The sequence below is a fragment of the Ambystoma mexicanum genome, chromosome 13 (assembly GCF_040938575.1).
Source record: "Ambystoma mexicanum isolate Mex_15411 chromosome 13, UKY_AmexF1_1, whole genome shotgun sequence".
NCBI classification, from domain to species: domain Eukaryota; kingdom Metazoa; phylum Chordata; class Amphibia; order Caudata; family Ambystomatidae; genus Ambystoma; species Ambystoma mexicanum.
Genome location: NC_090938.1, coordinates 542,927,383 through 542,946,620, shown reverse-complemented (window position 1 = coordinate 542,946,620; position 19,238 = coordinate 542,927,383). Strand labels below are relative to the sequence as shown.

The following is a 19,238-nucleotide window of genomic DNA, read 5'->3' as shown; positions in this document are numbered from 1 at the left end:
GGCGAGGCCAGGCCACGTGTTCGGCAGCGCCGAAGGATCTCCTCCGTCTCTTCCCCTCCTTCGAAAACTTGCTCGGCGGAGGAACAGCTTCACAGCTAACGTCGAGGGGAGGGATCTTTAACAATATAATAAGTAAAATTAAGGACTGCGGTCCGTAGTAAGTATTTGCAATGTCTCTCTAGGAGCTCCGCGTAAGGCGACCAGAAGCTGGGCGGAAAAAAACAATCTGAGGGACCTCGACGCGTGAGGGATTATGGGTACAACGCACGTCACTATAGGGATAGTGTTACAGACACGCCTTGTCGACGTCCCCTTTTCGACTACGAAAAACAAAATGCAATACTCCGCAGTGACCACTGGATGTCGGACCTATGCACAGCATGTGATTCTAAGCAGATTAACAAACATCAGAAGTGGTTTCTTTGCACTGAACGTGCAGAATAAGCACTGCTCCAGAAACTAAGAGACACGAGGAAAAGGTCAAGTCTGAACGCCCTGAGAAATGCTGCAAGTCTTATGTTTGTGGCTCAAAGCCGCAAGAGTAGAAACAAGATTTCGAAGCAAAAGGGAGGGCGTTTTTCTTTATTACTTGATTTCCGTAGCCTCCATTAAATTATTTTTTTGTCGTGCTGCGACTTGTGTTTCCATGACGCATAATAAAAAGCTGCACGCCTGTGAACAACAATGACTAAGTACATGTCACTTTATCACAAAGGTATAACACAGCAGTGAGTTTACAGGCATCTCAAGCTGGTCCCTGTCGGGTGCCAGATGCTATGTCAGTCCTGGCTTTTATGCTACAATCACTTTGCCCCCTTTTAATTGTAGTTGTGTCTTTAATGTAGAGGGCACAAACTACAATTCTGTGCTAGAATACAGAACCACATGATATAAATGGTTAGCACCGTCAGAACATCTGAAGCGCTTTGAAACACATGGGTGTATAGGCGCTATACAAATAAACTATCAATCAACCAACCCTCACAAGGGACCATTTCAGAGCTATGTGTCGCCAAAGAAAGTGCGATTAACATTTTTAATGGTAAGTCCCTTTACCTTAGTTCATGCCTTCGGAGCATTAACGATCAAATGGATGGAGGATAACAGTTTTTTGTCAGGTCTAAACAGGGGTGATTTTGAAGCTCAGGCACGTCCGAGTTCCTTGGTTTTGGTTTGGTTTGTTTGGGACATGTTGCCTGTTTCCTATGACTTCATTTCCAGCAGGGGCTAAAGCTGCACCTTAGCACTGGCCCCTTCATCTCCCCCCTGTCCCTCAACCTCTCACAGTAAATCTAGAAGCTAGCATGCATGCAGTTCTAGAGGCTTTGGGGGAACCTGAGCTGATGGTTACAGAAAACACATTGGCCTCATTATGAGGTTGGAGGTAGCTTTGCCGGATTTACCGGCAAGGCTACCTCCAAACTCGCATCCGGGTCCGGCACCCGCAAATGGCAATTACCGGGCTATTCTGGCCCAGCCGGACCCGGTAATTCCCCTTTTGCGGGTGCCGGGCCTGGTACATCCCATTCCCATTTCAGCCCCATAGGGCTCAATGGGAATGGGCAGGGTGGTAGTACCGGTACGCTACCATCATGTTCTGCTTTCGGGTGCCGGTACGGCCACCAGGTCAGACCTGGTGACTGCAACGGCACCCGCGAGCAGAACTCCTAGTATTGCGGTACAGTAGCAACGGTGCCAGTAGCGATATCAGCGCCGGTGTTGCCTTACCGCCATACTTGTAATGAGGCATTTTGTCTCCAGTGGGCGCTCCAGTTCTGCAAAGGTCACCCCCATAGGCCTCTCAAGCGCACCAACCAATGAGCTGGCTCCCGTCATCAGACTGCTAATGCTCTTCTGGACCTTTTTGCATTAGAGACACCCAAAGCCCTTTCAGCAGTCACCCATTCTCACCTCTTCCCTTTCCTCTGCATCTCTCTTGCAATAGGGATCTTCATTGTCTGCCACCCGCCACTGGGCGCCTCTTTGGTGGCTCATGCTCTACCCTTCCAATACCGAAGTAATCTACCGCCACTCCTCTATTGCCTGCCCCTACTACCACACCCCATTGCCTTCCACCTTGTGCCCTCCCGTCTTCCCCCAAGGATTGCAGCCTCCTGCTCCTCTGACAGTGGTTTTAGGCTTCTGCAATCATGACCTAGAGAAGCCACAGCGGATAGGAGGAGAAAATCTGCCCGCAACCTTCTTATTGCTCCATGGAACCCTGGCAACGTGTCCTCAATCATACTGCTATAGTCTACTCCTTTCCTTCAAAGTACTCAACTTTGCTGCTCCCTCACGCTACAAACTTCGCAGATCTCCACCCAGCCCCGGCCTCCTCCTACTGCCTCCTTGCTGCACGGTGGTGCTCAGGATTCCAAATTGCGATTTGATGAGCAGGAGCTAAAACGAGCACCTGGTTATTGGGTATTAGCCAGTAGGCGTGAGCTACCCCTGGGGTACCAGAAGCTAGTACATAGCCTCCCACACATCTAACTTTGAAATGAGATGCAAATTTCAGTTTTTTGTCCATTATGTATGATCTACTGTGCTTTAAATGGATTTGGGTTGAAATACCGTGGCTGAAATGTTCGAGGGAGAAAAGACCGAAAGTTATTTTTCCGAATATAATTTTTGGTCTTCTCTCCCCAGAACATTTCAGAGTATGCCCTTGCCCCCAGCACCCTACTTACCTTGCGGCGGCACACTTCGCTGTGTGCCGCTGACTCACTGTGACCCTCCGACAACTGTTCCCTTTCACTTCCGTGATCGGGAACCAGCGGCGTAAGGTCCATTACATTTATTTTGAAAAATGGTTTATACAAATTTTTTATGGGAACGGCTGTGGGAGACACCCCCACACCCACCAATCACAGTATAGTGAACACAGGTGCGGGGGACACCCTTGCAGCTGAATGGGGGATTTAGTCGAACTTTTTGGCTGTTCGGAATTTTCGAACTGCCGAAATTTGGCCAAATCTCCCATTTGGGATTTTATATATGGTCTTTTTGGGTGATTGCCTTTAAATGTGTTCTAGATGTGTCCCATTACTTCTGTGCACACATTACCAAATCCCCAAAGCGAATGTCACATAGTTATGTTTGTAAGGCACCCTTTAGCATGGGGAACTAAAGGTAGTTCCTGGTAGCTGTTGGTGCCAAGGTAACCGGGCTCAACTAGTTTAGTAGCAGGAGCTAAGTAGCTCCCAGCAGTTTCGAACTCTGCGCTGTCAATCCATCTTCAAATTCGTCATCCTCCTCGTTTATGAGCCTATTCGTGTACTGATCCACTCCACACCCAGCTAACTCCATCCCCGCTAGTCTCACCGTTTGCACTCAAGAACTACTCAAACTCTGACTCCTACCACCCCCCATCGCCCGCCCCCAGCCTCGACCACATCAATGCCGTGTTGCTTCTTGCTTCGACTCCATATCATCCCTGCCACCCTTCCACTGGAACACACTATTCCCCAGAAATAAAAAATATCACAGCTCTCCAGTGCTTTTAATATGCTTTAAGGAGACACCCCTGCCATCTTCCAACATCAGTACCACCCACGGATACCCATGTTTATCTACCACCGCACACGCCTTAAATAATGTACATTACTGTACATTTTTCTCTGCAACTTTTCTATCAATAGGCATTATGCTTATTCTATGCAACAACGTTCCTTCTTCCACAACTGCTCCACTTGCCATTACGACTTTTAAACCCCTAACAATGTAAAGCTCTCGTCCCTGGGAACAGCCAGTTCTGGGGGGCGAAGCGTTCCCCCAAACTCTAATAAATGCAAATACAATTCTCCAGACACTTGCCCGCAAGGAGGACACTTTCCCGCTTCACAGAGTGTTAGCACTGGGCACGTGTCAGTATCGGCCAATCAGCCACAAGCATGGGCAGGCTTTCTGGGATCAGCCCGCGTCTAGTTCCTCATTGCGTTTCGCCGTGTGATGCCTGTCAGACGTGTGTGTGTGGGATTACTCCGTTTTCTGAGGCTTTTCATTAGTGTCTGAAAACATGTGTTCCTGGCTCTTGGCGCAGCGCTGTCCTCTCCACTATTGGATGTACTCGGTCTGTTGCCACATTGGCTAGGGTTGCGCAATCAGAATCCATGAAAAAACTGTATAAATAGAAGGGTGATATGTTTAGGATCGAAAGGAGCTCGAATTGTGAACTTCCTGTAGACAAATCTCTTACCCTCCCGACTTCCTCTGCGCCACGAGGAAAGTTCTCCCCTCCTCTTAACCCACCATGTCTGGCTCTTTGTCCCTCTCTTGCCGTCTTTCATGGGTGACTTATGTTATGTAATAACTTGCTTGTATTTTAAGTGTATTTGTCTTGCAAGTCTATCATTCCTTTGTATTTTGCTTAAACTGCACTCGATTCATAACTGACCACCCAAAGACAAACCTTGAGCCTGGTCGACCGGCCGAGGGAGGTGAGTTGTTTTGGTGACCTCAATACAGGGGTAACCTGTCTGCCACCCTCAAGATGTTTTGGCCTACAACTCCCATCATCCCCATGCACCACAGTCAGTGGTGGGGGACCATGGAAGTTGGAGGCCAAAATATCTGGCCGGTCACAAGTTGGTTATGCCTGCCTTAGGTAGTCTCGTTGACTCTGCCGATCTAGACTTTTCCTTTGGCGCTGACTTCGATGCATTAGGCTTTTAAGGCCCTCCTCAGTCTAGCGACCATTGTGAAAGTAAGGCAACTTAACATTCTCCTCTAATAAATGTTCTTTCTTCTCCTCCGTGGGCCTGATCACGAGTGGGGTGGTACCCCGGCTGCAATACTGCCCACCTATATTAGTGTTAGCGCCCACCCGTACACCAGTATTACTGCTGGATTACGGGTTGGGTGCTGTTAATCCCCATTGGAGCCAAAGGGGAATTTCCGGCGCAATTACTGTGTGGTAATACTGCTGGCGGTAATTGTGCCGAAAAGGAAATTTTTTCAGCTAATTTACCCCCAGCTGAGAGCTGGGGGTAAATAAGTCAGACTTGTGATAGGGCCAGCCCTCAAATGCAGAGGTAATACCATTACTGCCACATTTAAAGGCTAATGCCCAACTCGTGAGCAGGCCCTGTCTATGTTATTCCCTTCTTGCTCACCCACTGTACACCTTCTCTTTTACCTCTCGTGTGCCATTATCTGTCCCCGCTCCCCTTCTCCCACCAACCCGTTGTCGCCATCTGGTTTGCCATCATTTCGCATGAACCCGTCCCTCCAGTTCTCCTTACTTCCGCCCTCCTCAGCACTTACCCCCTCCGGTGGCGTTACTCTCGCTCCCTATGAAGGCTGGGAAGCCCCGAAGCTCCTGCTCATTGTTGCCGGTGGTCAGCGAGGCGGACAGCTGGCTGTAGGTGGAGCTCCTGGGCAGGCGGACAGACTTCCTCTGAAACTGGACCCACGGCTGGTTTCTGGCACCTGGAAAGGGCAAGCAGGCAAGAGCAAGTCAGGGTGAGAGGTCTCTGCAGCCCACGGGTTTGGGATCAAGTTCTGGAGCCATGCACCCCTGGACCTGCATGATCCAGAACTGTTACTACTCAGACTGCGGCTTGGCATCGACCCAGTGGTGCCCCACACACAAGCTCGGACTGGCCCATGATTCCAGTGTGCAACCGTTTTTTTGTGCTAGAATCGGACACCTTTTAGCCAGAGTGGGCCAGTTTCATAAGTTACTACAATAGTTTTAACCAATGTTGCAAAGAAAATATTCTTCAAATGCACTACTTTAAATATATTTTAACAGCATTCCCCCTTGGCAAGTATTTAATCTGTTCTGAAAGTTAGTCCATTTCAATTTGTGATTGTGGACCCCTTTTTCATTGCGCCTGGCCTGATTTTATGTCCCAGTCCGACCCTGCCCACACACAGGGATCTGACACATGTAATTTGATGTCTTACTTATTTCTTTCTTTAATGTGCTACTTGCAGGACCACGTCAGAGCGCAGGGGGCAAGAAGAATAGGGAGTAGAGGAAGGACGGGTGGGGTAGAAGGAAGAAAGAGATGAAATCTGCGTGCGCTACAGAAGGTTGCGTTCCTGGAACGCTGTACCTTTTATAAAATACATCTTCACTACAAAACGATTGGTAATGGTTGCCTCGGAAATAAATGAGTGACCAAGGATTGTTCAACATTCATCAAATGATTGGAATGGACCGCTCCAAGGAGAGCAGAATGTGAAATAAGCAAAGATGGCAAAAGCGAGAGAGAAAAACAAGAGCCAAACAAGAAAAAGAGAGAGGTTATGAAAGGTCAGATGAAACATGAAGGATTGAAATCAAACCAAAGAGGGAGAGAGCAAGAAAAGGCTAAATGAGGTGTGACACGAGGGAAACGATGGGAAAAAATGAAAGAAAACAATTCCCTGGGACAGGAAGAGGGTAAATAAGGTGTGGCATGGTAGACAAGGCGTTTTGCCAGAGAAAATACGAAGAAAGTGAAAAAGAGAAGACAATGTGTGAAACCTGAATAAAAAGATGGGAGAAAAAAAGAGAGGGAACACAATGCTTGGAACAAGGGAGAAGATATGTGAGCAGTATGAAAGAGTAAGATATGGCGTGACATGACAGAGAAGGTGGATGTTAGAATGGATTTCTAAACTTTGCTCTGGTGAACAGAAGTTTAGGAGGCCACTCAGGCTAGTGAAACAGGGAACATTTCTGGGAATTTAGCCAGGACAATTCCAGGTAGCTTGGAGAGCAGCCAAGGCTAAGTCTCAGGGGTAGTGGGGGTGATCTGAGGTCTTGGATGAGCACACACAGTATTTTTTTTTTTTTTATTTATTTATTTGTTTATATAGCGCTAAAGCCCGCGGGCATCAGAGCGCTGACACATAGACAGGACAACAAAAGGAAGAAGACGGGACTAGTCGGGAGAGGCCTAAATTAACTCAGTAAGATACAATGTGTTTCTAGGATTTACTTAAAAAGAAAGGTTTTCAGTTTTTTCCTGAAGATGAGATAGTTAGGCTCAAGTTTTAGTGAAGTGGGTAGGTCATTCCATTTACCGATGACTATTGTCGGGAAGGCCTTGCCAAGGCCATGTTGTTTTTTAGTGATAATGGTTTGAAGTTTGCCTATATTAGATGATCTAAGGCTCCTGGATGGTTCATACCATTTAAACTGTTTCTTGAGATAGGCCGGGGCTGTGCCATAGAGACAGCGATGTACTATGGTGAGAGACTTGAAGGAGATTCTCTCCTCCATAGCCAACCAGTGGAGGGCTTTCCTTTCTCCGGAGATGTGTTCTCTCCATGATTTTCCAGTGATCGTTCTGATAGCGTTGTTTTGGATGATTTGACATCTTTTCAGGCACTTGCTGTTGGCTCCCAAGAGTAGGGAGTTTCCTTAGTCCAATCTAGATAGTATAGTGGCCCTAGCAATGATGGTACTATTCTTTTGGTCTAACAGTGGCCTGATCTTTCTAAGGAGGATTTGGTGATATTGACAGTTTTTTTTAAGGTAGTTTGTGTGTGCTTCAGCGCCAAGAGAGGCTTGAAGATACACACCTAGGGTCTTTACTTTTACAGATATTGGGATCTGGATGTTTTTGATGGTAAATGAATTAAAGGCAGGGCTCAATTTCCTTCTGGCTTGTGTGGATCCGAAGATCATGAGCTCGGTCTTAGAGCCGTTTAGGCACATCCAGTTTTCTTTCATCCAGTATTCGATGGTGTTGTAAAGGAGAGTAAGCTTATCGTTGTCTATTTGATGGTTCCCGCTGAGTTCAAACACCAATTGGGTGTCGTCAGCGAAGTTGGTAAAAAATATGCCCATCTGTGATAACATAGTGCATAGGCATCGCATATAGAGATTAAAAAGTAGTGGGGAGAAACTGGCTCCCTGAGGGACCCCGCAGTCGACTAGCTTAGCGCTAGATGTTTTGTCTCCCCAAACAATCTTAGATTGTCTGTTTTGCAGAAAAGAGGCGATCCATTCAATGGCTCCCTTTGAACAATTGCCTGATTTTTCAAGGGCCTCGCGGAGTTTGACATGGTCTAGCAAGTCAAACGCCGCTGAAAGGTCTAGCAGTATCAGCAGCCCCGACTTGCCTTTGTCCAAAATGGAGAGCATTTCAGTTTGGAGGTCCAATAATGCCGACTCGGTGCTGTGACTGGATCTAAACCCGGATTGTTGTGGATGAAGTAGGTTGTTTTCATCTATGTAGCTTTGAAGTTGGTCAGTAGCTATTTTATCCATAATTTTCAGCAGAAAATTGCAATTTGTGATGGGCCTGAGGTTGGCAGGGTCCTGTTGATTGAGGTCTGTTTTTTTTGGTAGGGGGGTGACCGTAACCGTTTTGATGGTGTTGGGTACAGTGTGATCTCTGAATGAGGCATTTACCATTCTTGTGAGAAAGGGACCAAAGATATCAGGGTTTTCAAGAATGAGCTTAGGGGGAAGAACATTTTCTAAGCACGAGGTACACCTCATAGTGGATAGTGTTTTCTTCATTGTGTCGACTGTGATGGGTTGAAATTGAAATTTAGGGACTTCTGTCTTAATGTTATGTTCTAGAAGGAGGGTCTTGACTGAGGTATTTGTGGTCTGGCAGTTAATGATGTTTTCTCTGGCTTTGGTTATTTTGGGACAGTAGGACGACAAGAATTACCCTTAGTAGTATATAGAAAATATACAATTCATTAGGCCAAGGAATTGACACAAGTGAATAAAGAAAAACACAGTAATATCACTACTTAAACAAACTCTATGTAAAATATATGTACAGTCACATTTAGTCAATGCGGTAAAGTGCGGAATCCTGCCGAAACCAGTAAGGAGGGAAAGCAGACAAACTTTATCACATTGGCAAACTCCAGAGATGCATAACTCTAACTTTATAAATCCAGCCCTACGAAGATTAGAGCCTTGTGCTCAATGTTAGATGAGCACGTAAAAGCGCTCAGTCGTGCATAAACACACAAAGTACAATATTCAAGAGGGTGGAAAAATTAGGGAGAGGATTCTGAAGTGTAGAAAATGGGTTTGAGAGTCAGGGGAGGATCTGCTGCGGAGAACAGAGCTATTCCCAACATTTGTACCACTTTAGGAAGCAGAGGCCACCCAAGCCAAGGCAAGGACCACATGGGATCCTTTGTGCATAAAAATGCAATGGATGAACTAGGGGCCACTGATAAGTGGTATGATTCCTCACCAGCCGTAGCTCACTCTGGGTCCAACCGCGGCAGCTCTGGAGAGGGTCACCTGGAGTATGAAATCCCACTCTTGGTTAAGCTTCAAAGTGCACAGGCGCTGCGGGTGCAGATGCGGCTTACAACAGGAGCTGAATCGCTCGCCTTGATTGCAGAACAAAGAAAGCACTGATGCAGCTGGTCTCAGGACACTTACAGAAAGGTGGGAAAGTCCCCAGCAACGACGGCCACTGTCGCACAGTGTCGCAGGAGCACTAAAGTCTTGCGGTCCGACTCATGCTTCTCTCTCGCTGCCCAAGGCAGCTGGGATAAAGAAATTTGGCAAGAAGATGCTTTGCAGTGCGAACTACAATTTCCCCAAAGCTTGCGTAAAACTACATAAGACAATGCTACCTCGCAGCTGCTAAGGTTCGACCTGGTCACTCCACTGGAGTGCCAGGGGCACTTCCGAGAAGGCTCTTTTGCAGGGCAACAAGAAGAATTCGAGAGTGTTTGGTCCCACTACTCCAAGCGGTTGAAGCACCCTTGCAGGTCTTCATAGATCGAGTACAGAACAGGGCTCTACCTGGACAACAGCAGGCTCAGGGTGCCAACTTTCTTCTGCATGGTTCTGGATAGTCCTTTGGTCTGCTCGGCTCTTCTGGATACTTGGCTCTATGTATAGGTCGATTCGGACCTATTGATGATCTGCAGGTCTGCATTCAGGACCCCTTCTCATATCCACAAGTCCAGTAAGCGCTCGCACCCAGCTGGCCATTGAGGAGATCTGCCCCACTCGGCACACCATCAGTGTTCCAATCAAGGATCACTGCAGCTCTCATGCCCTCGTGCACACCAGACATCCTGGCACCAGTAGTGTGGATTGGGACCAGACAGTCATAGCCCACTTCCTGGGTTCCCACATTACTGACATGCATTAGTCCGCGAAAAGCGGCGGCTTTTACGGGTGAATGCATGCCCAAATAAGGACTCCAGGGTCACAAAGATCATGAGGAATGCCAACTGACAAAATGGACAAATGAAATGACAAAAGACCTTGTTGCACGGCCATAAAAATACATGACAAGTCTTCTGCTCCCACCGGTCTACTCCTAGGCACATTGTCCAGTTACCAAAAAAAACGTTAGTGGATGTCTTGGGCCCGAAAATGCAAGGCCCCCATTGCACGGTACTGTAATATACTTTGCGCAATGAAATACAGTTGCCAAAAGTGGCAACTAAGTCATAAGACTAAGAGAAACAAAGTTTCCCAGTATTGACTGTCTGAAGGACATGTCAGTTTCCCCATAACAATCAGCAAAAGCCCAGTGGAGTGCAGCTGAAGGCTGCACTCCACTGGCAAAAGTCAGGTCAGGAGGCTGAAACAAAAGCAAAAAGTTTGTGATGGTCCACAAATATAGAGGTAAAATACGTGCAATTTTACCTAACAGCAGATAAAGAGAAGGGGCACAACTGGAAAAGGAGGAGCAGAAAGCAAGAGAGAAAAAGATGTGTGGAAGGAGAGAGAACATGAGATAGATAGGGAAAACAAAGAAGAAAGTGTAACAGAGAGGGTGGGAAAAGCCAGAGAGAAAAGCTTGTGTGAAATGACAGTGAACGTGGAGATTTCAAGACAGAAAATGAAACGGCAAAAGGCGGAGAAAGCAAGAAATAAAAGAGAAGGTAGGAAAACGAAGAGCACAAACAAGGCGTGAAAGAGAAACGAGAAAACACAGAGAGCAAAGGAAAGAATGATTTGTGAAATAAGAGAAAACATTTAGAAAGTGAGGAAGGAAACACAAGGCAAAGGAATAAGATGGTGAGCCATAGGAGAAAAACAAGTTGTGAAACAGGAGAATGAAAGTACACAAGGAGGGAGGAAAAAATAAAAGAAGAAAAGAGACAAGTTGCAAAATAGTGAAAGAAATAATCCAGTGGGGAACAAGACACAAAGATAAAGGGAAAAATAAAGGTGTGCAAAAGAAAGAATATGACAAGAGCAGCAGAGAGATTTTGAGTGATTGGGGCTAATTGAGGGTGAGAAGATGCAGAAAGCGTCCATGAGAAAATGAGAGGCAGAAAATTCAGAGTGAGGGCGAAAAGCAAGAAGTGTAAGAATGGCTGAAAGATTTGTTGGGAACATAAAAGTAAGTGGGTGTAGGAATCATTTTTAAAAATATTTTCTAACAGAGTTTTGCAAAGCGACTGTGCCCTTAGACAAGGGCATCACAGCACTTTTCCAGGTGAGATGGGGCGGTGGAGCAAAGTTTATGGGGAGTGGGGAACTTGTTAGGGATGAAGTCAGAGAGATTACTATAGCTTTATAGACTGAGGGGGGGCTCTTTCACACAGGATAATGACTGCTGGGGCCCACAAACTGTGCAAGGGTCGTTATCCTATGGGAGCACCAGAGCTCTAGAGGGCCGTTAGCACATGGTGGTACTAGCAAGTTTTGGTGGTAAAGTAAAAAAGACGTTAGTTTAATAGTGGGTAAATAGACATGCTGAGTTAGTAAATTAAATGTGTTTTTATTTTTGTGGTATATGAATAACAAAGCTATCTTTAAACGTTAAGCATTTTACAATTGGAACTGGTTTAATATAAGAATGCATTAGGTGTGATGTAAAGTTAGCGCTTTCTCCATAAGAAAGCAAACGCCCTTTCTCATGTTTTAATTATCTCTTTGGCACATTGAATTGAATGCTGCAATGGAGGCGAGTGTTATTTAAAAAAAAAATGCGTGCAAATTGCATTGTTGTTTCCCTTTATGTTTTTGAAGACATAATGTTCAGAATACAGTTAATACCAGTAGTTATTGACTGCACTTCGGACATTCTGATTGGTGGAATACCTGGTCATTAATGATCTCCATGAGCTGAGTGGCATTTATGGGTGTTCCATGCTCTTCAGAACATCATGCAGTCTGGTTCAAGGTCAAACACACAGAGGGAGAGGGCTCCAGAGCGTGGCGCCTTGGATGGCAGGAATCTGTGTCTGATACACTTATATTTCATTTTGGGCTCCGACCTTAAGTTTCTAGTCAGCTGGTATGGATGGGGCCCACTGGGGAGAGGAAATGAAGTGCTTTGTGGATCAGATATAGAGCTTTGAAACCCCAAAGCTCTTTATTTGGTAGCGAGGGTAGGGATTTCCTGGCTATGCTACTTGAGTTTAAGCACATCAAAACGGACTGGGGCGAAAAAAAAAATTGTCCTCGGGACCAAAAGAGTCCACCAGCTGGAGCCTAGGCAGGCCTTGAAGCAATAGCCTTGGTGAGGGACGAATGCCTTTAGGGGCCCGGTACACCCCCTGCAAGGGGGTGATAGCTATTCGCACCAGGGGCTCGGCCCGGATTGTGAATAGTTTTTCTTCCTTTTCAAGGGAGACGAGCCAATTGCCCATGAAAATAAAGATGGCTGCATCCATAAAAAAGGACCAGGTCCCCTTTCCGTTACTATGGTGACAGCCCAAAACGGGAAAGAGCGCCTGAGCGGGAGCTCCAGCAGGTAATTAGAGTGGGGGGTTATTTGCTGCTGGGGAGGGCAGGGCATTGAAATGGCATGGGGAGGGGGGTTCAAGGTACCTACAAAAAATGGCACCACCCAGGGGAAGGGTCTCAGGTGACTGGTAGAATGTGGGTGGTCCACTGACAGTTCTCGCCCACAATTTCAGCCACCTGATTGACTGAGCACCCTTCCCTGTGCCGAATTTGTGTTTTTTTCACAAGCTGCTTGAGTCACACCAGGAAACAGGCCAATGTTGGCTTATGTAGGCAGCCCTTCAGGCATCGCCCCCCTGGGCCTGTCCTAGGCTGCCGAAGGCATCCTTCTCAACTCACACGCCTTTGGCTGGTGACACCTGCAATGGAGTCAGCTTCATTCCAATCCATACATTTCAATAGTTTCGGTTCCACCCAGCAGAGCCACTCAAAAGGTTGAGAGGTTGTTCTGGGCTCTCTGTGATTGGTTGGTGCAATAGTCGAGACCGGACATTACTACTTAAAGTAACAGCCTGATTGTGTGCAGCAGGAGCAACCGAGGGAGGATTCCTAGCGGAATGAGCAGGTTGCACAAGGTTCTCTCTGCTGCAGCGCCATCTTGGGGTAGGATCCACTCTTTGACAACGCATAATGGCCCCCAGATTGTTTATTTTCTGCTTTGGCACAGGAGGCTTCCAAGGTGGTGCCCAACTGAAAGTAAGAGTGGTACAGGGCGATGGGACGGCAGAGCCGGACGCTGACTTTCGATGGAGCCAGACAGAGCCAGTTGGCTTGCATCCAACTCCAAAGGCGCTTGAGTCAGCCTGTCACTGGTTGATACCCGCAGAGCCTTCCGGCAGTGCTCAGTGTGTGTGTGTGTGTGTGTGTGTGCGTGTGCCAGTGGTGTGTGTGTTTGTGCTAGTGGTGTGTGTGTTTGTGCTAGTGGTGTGTGTGTGCCAGTGGGTGTGTGTGTGTGTGTGTGTGTGTGTGTGCGTGTGTGTGTGTGTGTTTGTGTGTTTGTGCCAGTGGTGTGTGTGTGTGTGTGTGTGTGTGTGTGTGCCAGTGGTGTGTGTGTGTGTGTTTGTGCCAGTGGTGTGTGTGTTTGTGCTAGTGGTGTGTGTGTGCGTGTGTGTGTCAGTGGTGTGTGTGTGAGTGTGTTCCATTGGTGTGTGTGTGTGTTTGTGCCAGTGATGTGTGTGTTTGTGCCAGTGATGTGTGTGTTTGTGCCAGTGGTGTGTGTGTGTGCCAGTGGGTGTGTGTGTGTGTGCGTGTGTGTGTGTGGTTGTGTGTTTGTGCCAGTGGTGTGTGTGTTTGTGCTAGTGGTGTGTGTGTGCGTGTGTGTGTGCCAGTGGTGTGTGTGTGCGTGTGTGTGTGCCAGTGGTGTGTGTGTGTGTGTGTGTGTGTGTGTGCCATTGGTGTGTGTTTGTGCCAGTGATGTGTGTGTTTGTGCCAGTGGTGTGTGTGTTTGTGCCAGTGGTGTGTGTGTGCCAGTGGTGTGTGTGTGTGTGTGAGTGCCAGTGGTGATCACATGATATTCAAGCTGGTGACGGGCAAGGTTCTGTCCCAGTGAAAGAATGTACAGTGGAGAGACGGATAAGAAGAGAAGCGGGACGTGGAAAGAGGTGGACACGATGGAGAAATCACATAGGACAGAGAGGGAGAGAAGTCGGGAAAGGTTCCTCTGAGAGATAAAATGAGAAGAGTACGACTATAGCCACAAAAAAGTGATCGAGTGGAAGAGCGACTGGGAAGGGTGAAGGGTGGGAAGAGCACTGCAGGGACAGCATTGGAGAGAATTTGCTTTTCTAAATGTTTTTTTTAACAGATTTAAGCTTCTCTAAATGTATTACTGATCCTTCGGCAATTTGCTTTTATGCCTGTTAGCAGAAACATCTGCTGGGGGTCTCTGTGGAGGGCTGTGGCCAACAGTTGCACTTACACTGGATCTAAATAGCACATTCCAGGCCAGCTGCCAAGAGGAGGGAGGGAAGGAGGGGAGGAAGGAAGGAAGGAAGGAAGGAAGGAAGGAAGGAAGGAAGGAAGGAAGGAAGGAAGGAAGGAAGGAAGGAAGGAAGGAAGGAAGGAAGGAAGGAAGGAAGGAAGGAAGGAAGGAAGGAAGGAAGGAAGGAAGGAAGGAAGGAAGGAAGGAAGGAAGGAAGGAAGGAAGGAAGGAAGGAAGGAAGGAAGGAAGGAAGGAAGGAAGGAAGGAAGGAAGGAAGGAAGGAAGGAAGGAAGGAAGGAAGGAAGGAAGGAAGGAAGGAAGGGAGGGAGGGAGGGAGGGAGGGAGGGAGGGAGGGAGGGAGGGAGGGAGGGAGGGAGGGAGAAGTCAGGACGAGAAAGGGCGATAAGAACACAGTGGGGAAAAGAAAGAAAGAACGAAAGAAAGAACGAAAGAAAGAAATAAAGAAAGAAAGAAAGATTGATTTCCACTTTCTTTGCACAGGAGTGACCGTACCTCCCAGGCAGAGCTAGTCTGCATTCATGGAGAATTGATGATTGACTGGAAACTGAATCACTTTCTCACTGCAGGGGGGCACCGGGGCAGAGGACGCTCTCAGGACCCACCCCCCTTAGATGTGGGTGGATTCCGTCGCACGAGCACGGATTGATTTGAGAAGGCCGGAGAATGAGGTCGGCAGGACCTCACGGAGCTAGACCCACTGCCTGGGGCCTCTAGGCGCCTGCTGCCACCGTGCAGTGTGGGCAGCCAGGAAGGCCAGGCACGAGATTGCAACAGGAGCCTTTCCATGACCTCTGAATACTCCTACCTGACTCAGGACAGAGCTCCTCCATCCAACCTCATTCCTGCCTGATGGCGCCTCCCAACTCCCTGGCCACATACGGGGCCTCTTAACCCCAAGTTCAGACTATTGACCCCACACAAAGGCAATCCCCTCCTGTGACAAACTGTGCAATCCCCTCCCATCTCCCAACCCCATGGGCTTGATCCACTCCCCCCTCAGGCCCCAAGTGTGAGCCTCTCACCTCCTGACCCCATGTGGAGGCCTGACCCCACACCACACTCATTTGGACCCCTTCAGATGCCCCCTGGCCCCATATTGGAGATCCTGCCTAAAGCAGCACTGTCTAAACTCTAAGCAAGGGCATTTGAACACCCCCCTGGACCTTTGTGCAGGTCTCTCCACTCCTCCTAAATATGTATGCAGGCAGCGGACCTATCATACAATTAGGAATCTTTTAGAGGGTGTATCCCCCCTCCCCGCCCCCTTCTGACCCTACCTGCGGGATCCTGAAGTCGAAGCCCCGTGTGCAAGTCTGGCAACCCCTCCTGGCCTTCAGCGCGGGCCCCACGGCCATTCTTTTTTTTTTAAACTTTATTTACACAACATCCATAACAAATCCCAATACAATCAGCGTATATCAAATAACACATGGAAAAAACACAAGAAAAGCACAACATTTTACACAGTACTATGTACACAGCGAGATATACAATACCCTAAATCGCCAACATCTCAAATACATCTCTCAATTACCCCCCCACCAAACAACTATAATGTCAATTTAAAACAACTGCAAAAATCTACCCCATATTTTCTCAAATAAAGCCAATGTACCAAGTCTCCTATACATCACTCTCTCCATATTTGTCAATTCATGCATCTCAGACAACCACGTCTCCACGTTCAATGTCAACGGCCATTCTTAGCTCATGTGTCAGCAGCAGGACTGTTACCCTCCTCAGAGCCTAGACACAGGCGTGTTTCCCCCTAGTGGCCTGTGTGCTGGACGCAGGTCCAATATCCTCTGATTCTAGAGCAATGATATTCAAACGGGTTTACGCTGAGCCCCTCCCCCCCCCATATCGGGGACCACGGGCACATGTTGCAGAGTCCCCACGTAAGTAAAACTATTCTTGCTGCCCCCTCAACCTGAGGACCCCCGCCCTCCACCTTGGCCCTCCCCCGGCATCCTTCGAGCCCCCTGCTGGGGGATGGGGTGGCAGACACTCCTCTAGAGACACGCAGCCTCCCTCTTCTGACCCTACGCGCGGTTCACCCCCTTCTAAGGCTATGCGCGCGGGATCCGTTGTAAGCCCCGTGTACAGGCCTCGCAGCACAGCAGTCCCATTATCCGCCTCAAGCGCCATAGACAAGCTCGTCACCACCTTGTGGCCTATGTTTTGAGGCGTCAGGACACTGAACCCATTCTTAACCCCGTGTGCAGGCCGCGGGCCCTACCAAACCCTGCCATTCCCACCGACCCCGCCTCGCCTTCCCAATGCAACCCGCCCAACGCCCCAGTCAGAACCCGCAGGGCGGCCGTCACTTACCTGGGGACCCCAGCAATATCTGCACGACGTCTTCGTACAGGATTAGGGTGGCGGGCCTCTCGGGGACCAGGTACAGGCTGACGGAGGCGTACACTGCGGAAGAGAAAACAGAGGGTCAGCTCACTCCCCGGAGACCAGGCCGACATAAGCACAATTGAGGGGCTGCCCCCATTCTCTGCTGCCACCCTCTCACAGCTGTCACCCCCTGCGCCATCGCCCCGTCACTGGCGGGGGAGGGGCAGGAGGGGCCTAGCGTCACTTACGCTGGAATGAGAGTCCAAGAGTGTGGAATGCGGTTCCATCACAGAGGGCTGAGCAGGTGTGAAGTAGACGCGGGGGCCCAGCACCCCACTAAAGAGACAGGCTGCACCAGGAAAACGTGAGGTAACACATGGTAGCAAGGAAAAGCAACCTAACTCGGCCCACTCGACATGTCAACAACCGCACACAACATTTCAAGCGGGATTTCTTGGAGATGTAGTGTTGCGGTGGCTTCAGTTGAAGGCATTCACCTAAAAACCTTGTGGACAGTATGCAGGTCAACATGCCCCATTCATTTCAGCAGAGCGAATCCAGTCCAGTTTTTTAATTGCATTCTGGGACCTTTTTGTCCTGGATTTATTAGTGGGAATTCCAGGGCTAAGAGTCCCAGAATGTAAAGAAAACAAGCACTGGCAATGCCAACACAGTTTGGGCTTTTGTGTAGGCATGGGAAAGGTATTTGGCTGGCACTGCGGTAGGGGGTTAACTGGATATTGATGCACAATGGTGCCAGTACTCCATGGGCATCTAATAGCAGTGCCTGAGAAATGCCCAATACTTGTGCACAAGCCAAAACTGTTGGCGTTACCAATGCTGTTTTTTTTTAACAGGACTTCAGTCAGTACATGCACAGTGCTTATAAATCGAGTAGCTGAAGGCAGACCTGGTTAGTCATTTTTATTACACCAGCAGCAGGTTTACAGATCCTATTAAGCCATTCATTCTCGGAATACTGCTTCAAAAACACTGGCAGGTACTTACAATGCACAGTTTGATGGGAAGGCTTGATTAAAGAGAGCTCAACGAATTCCCACGAGGAGGTGTTTTGGGTGGGAAGGGGCAGGAACTGGGTGGAGATGGCATGGCCCAGGGCAGTCAATGTGTGGACAAATAACCAAACAACGCCTACAAACTGTGCGTCCCTCCTCATGTGCCATTTCTCCCTATCTGTACTCGAATGCAACAGCTTTAGCTCATAGATGGCGCTCAAGTTCCACCTAATTGCCTAAATTATAAACAGTTTAACAAAGGTAGCGGGCGCCCCTCTCTCGCAAGAACAGACATTATAACCTGTTCAGTGGTTATTAACCACTTGAGAGTTCGCAGCCACTGCTTTCACTCACTGTGCCTTTCACAGATGGGAAATATCCATTTGCATATCAGTCTTTGTCCTGCCCAGGGGCAGTCCAGCACCGAAATGCAATGGCAATTCCAATCTGAACGAGAGTACCACCAGCAACCCCATACACGTGTTTCACCCTTGTTGGGGATCATCAGTGAGGTGAAGCTGATGCCTCTCTAAGCACAGTGAGAGGGAGACCACGTCTGGTTGCCCCCAGGAGACCTAGGGTTACCAATCCCAGGTTCCTTAACAAATAGTTTAACAAAGGTAGCGGGCGCCCCTCTCTCGACAGAACAAGGCCTGATAACCTGTTCAGTGGTTATTAACCACTTGAGAGTTCGCAGCCACTGCTTTTACTCACTGTGCCTTTCACAGATGGGAAATATCCATTTGCATATCAGTCTTTGTCCTGCCCAGGGGCAGTCCAGCACCGAAATGCAATGGCAATTCCAATCTGAACGAGAGTACCACCAGCAACCCCATACACGTGTTTCACCCTTGTTGGGGATCATCAGTGAGGTGAAGCTGATGCCTCTCTAAGCACAGTGAGAGGGAGACCACGTCTGGTTGCCCCCAGGAGACCTAGGGTTACCAATCCCAGGTTCCTTAACAAATAGTTTAACAAAGGTAGCGGGCGCCCCTCTCTCGCAAGAACAGACATGATAACCTGTTCAGTGGTTATTAACCACTTGAGAGTTCGCAGCCACTGCTTTCACTCACTGTGCCTTTCACAGATGGGAAATATCCATTTGCATATCAGTCTTTGTCCTGCCCAGGGGCAGTCCAGCACCGAAATACAATGGCAATTCCAATCTGAACGAGAGTACCACCAGCAACCCCATACACGTGTTTCACCCTTGTTGGGGATCATCAGTGAGGTGAAGCTGATGCCTCTCTAAGCACAGTGAGAGGGAGACCATGTCTGGTTGCCCCCAGGAGAC

At 48.3% G+C, this 19,238-nt stretch overlaps 1 protein-coding gene across 2 annotated transcripts in view; it reads right to left on the bottom strand.

The window, feature by feature from the left end:
• FAM171A2 (family with sequence similarity 171 member A2) overlaps nucleotides 1–19,238 on the bottom strand; it is a 355,167-nt gene that overhangs the window by 62,230 nt on the left and 273,699 nt on the right. For both annotated transcript variants that reach the window (XM_069634282.1, XM_069634283.1), the window contains exons 3-4: nucleotides 16,914–17,006; nucleotides 5,266–5,430 (exon numbers count right to left, since the gene is read on the bottom strand). In XM_069634282.1, coding sequence (XP_069490383.1) covers nucleotides 5,266–5,430; nucleotides 16,914–17,006 — 258 coding nt within the window. The remainder of the gene's footprint in view (nucleotides 1–5,265; nucleotides 5,431–16,913; nucleotides 17,007–19,238) is intronic.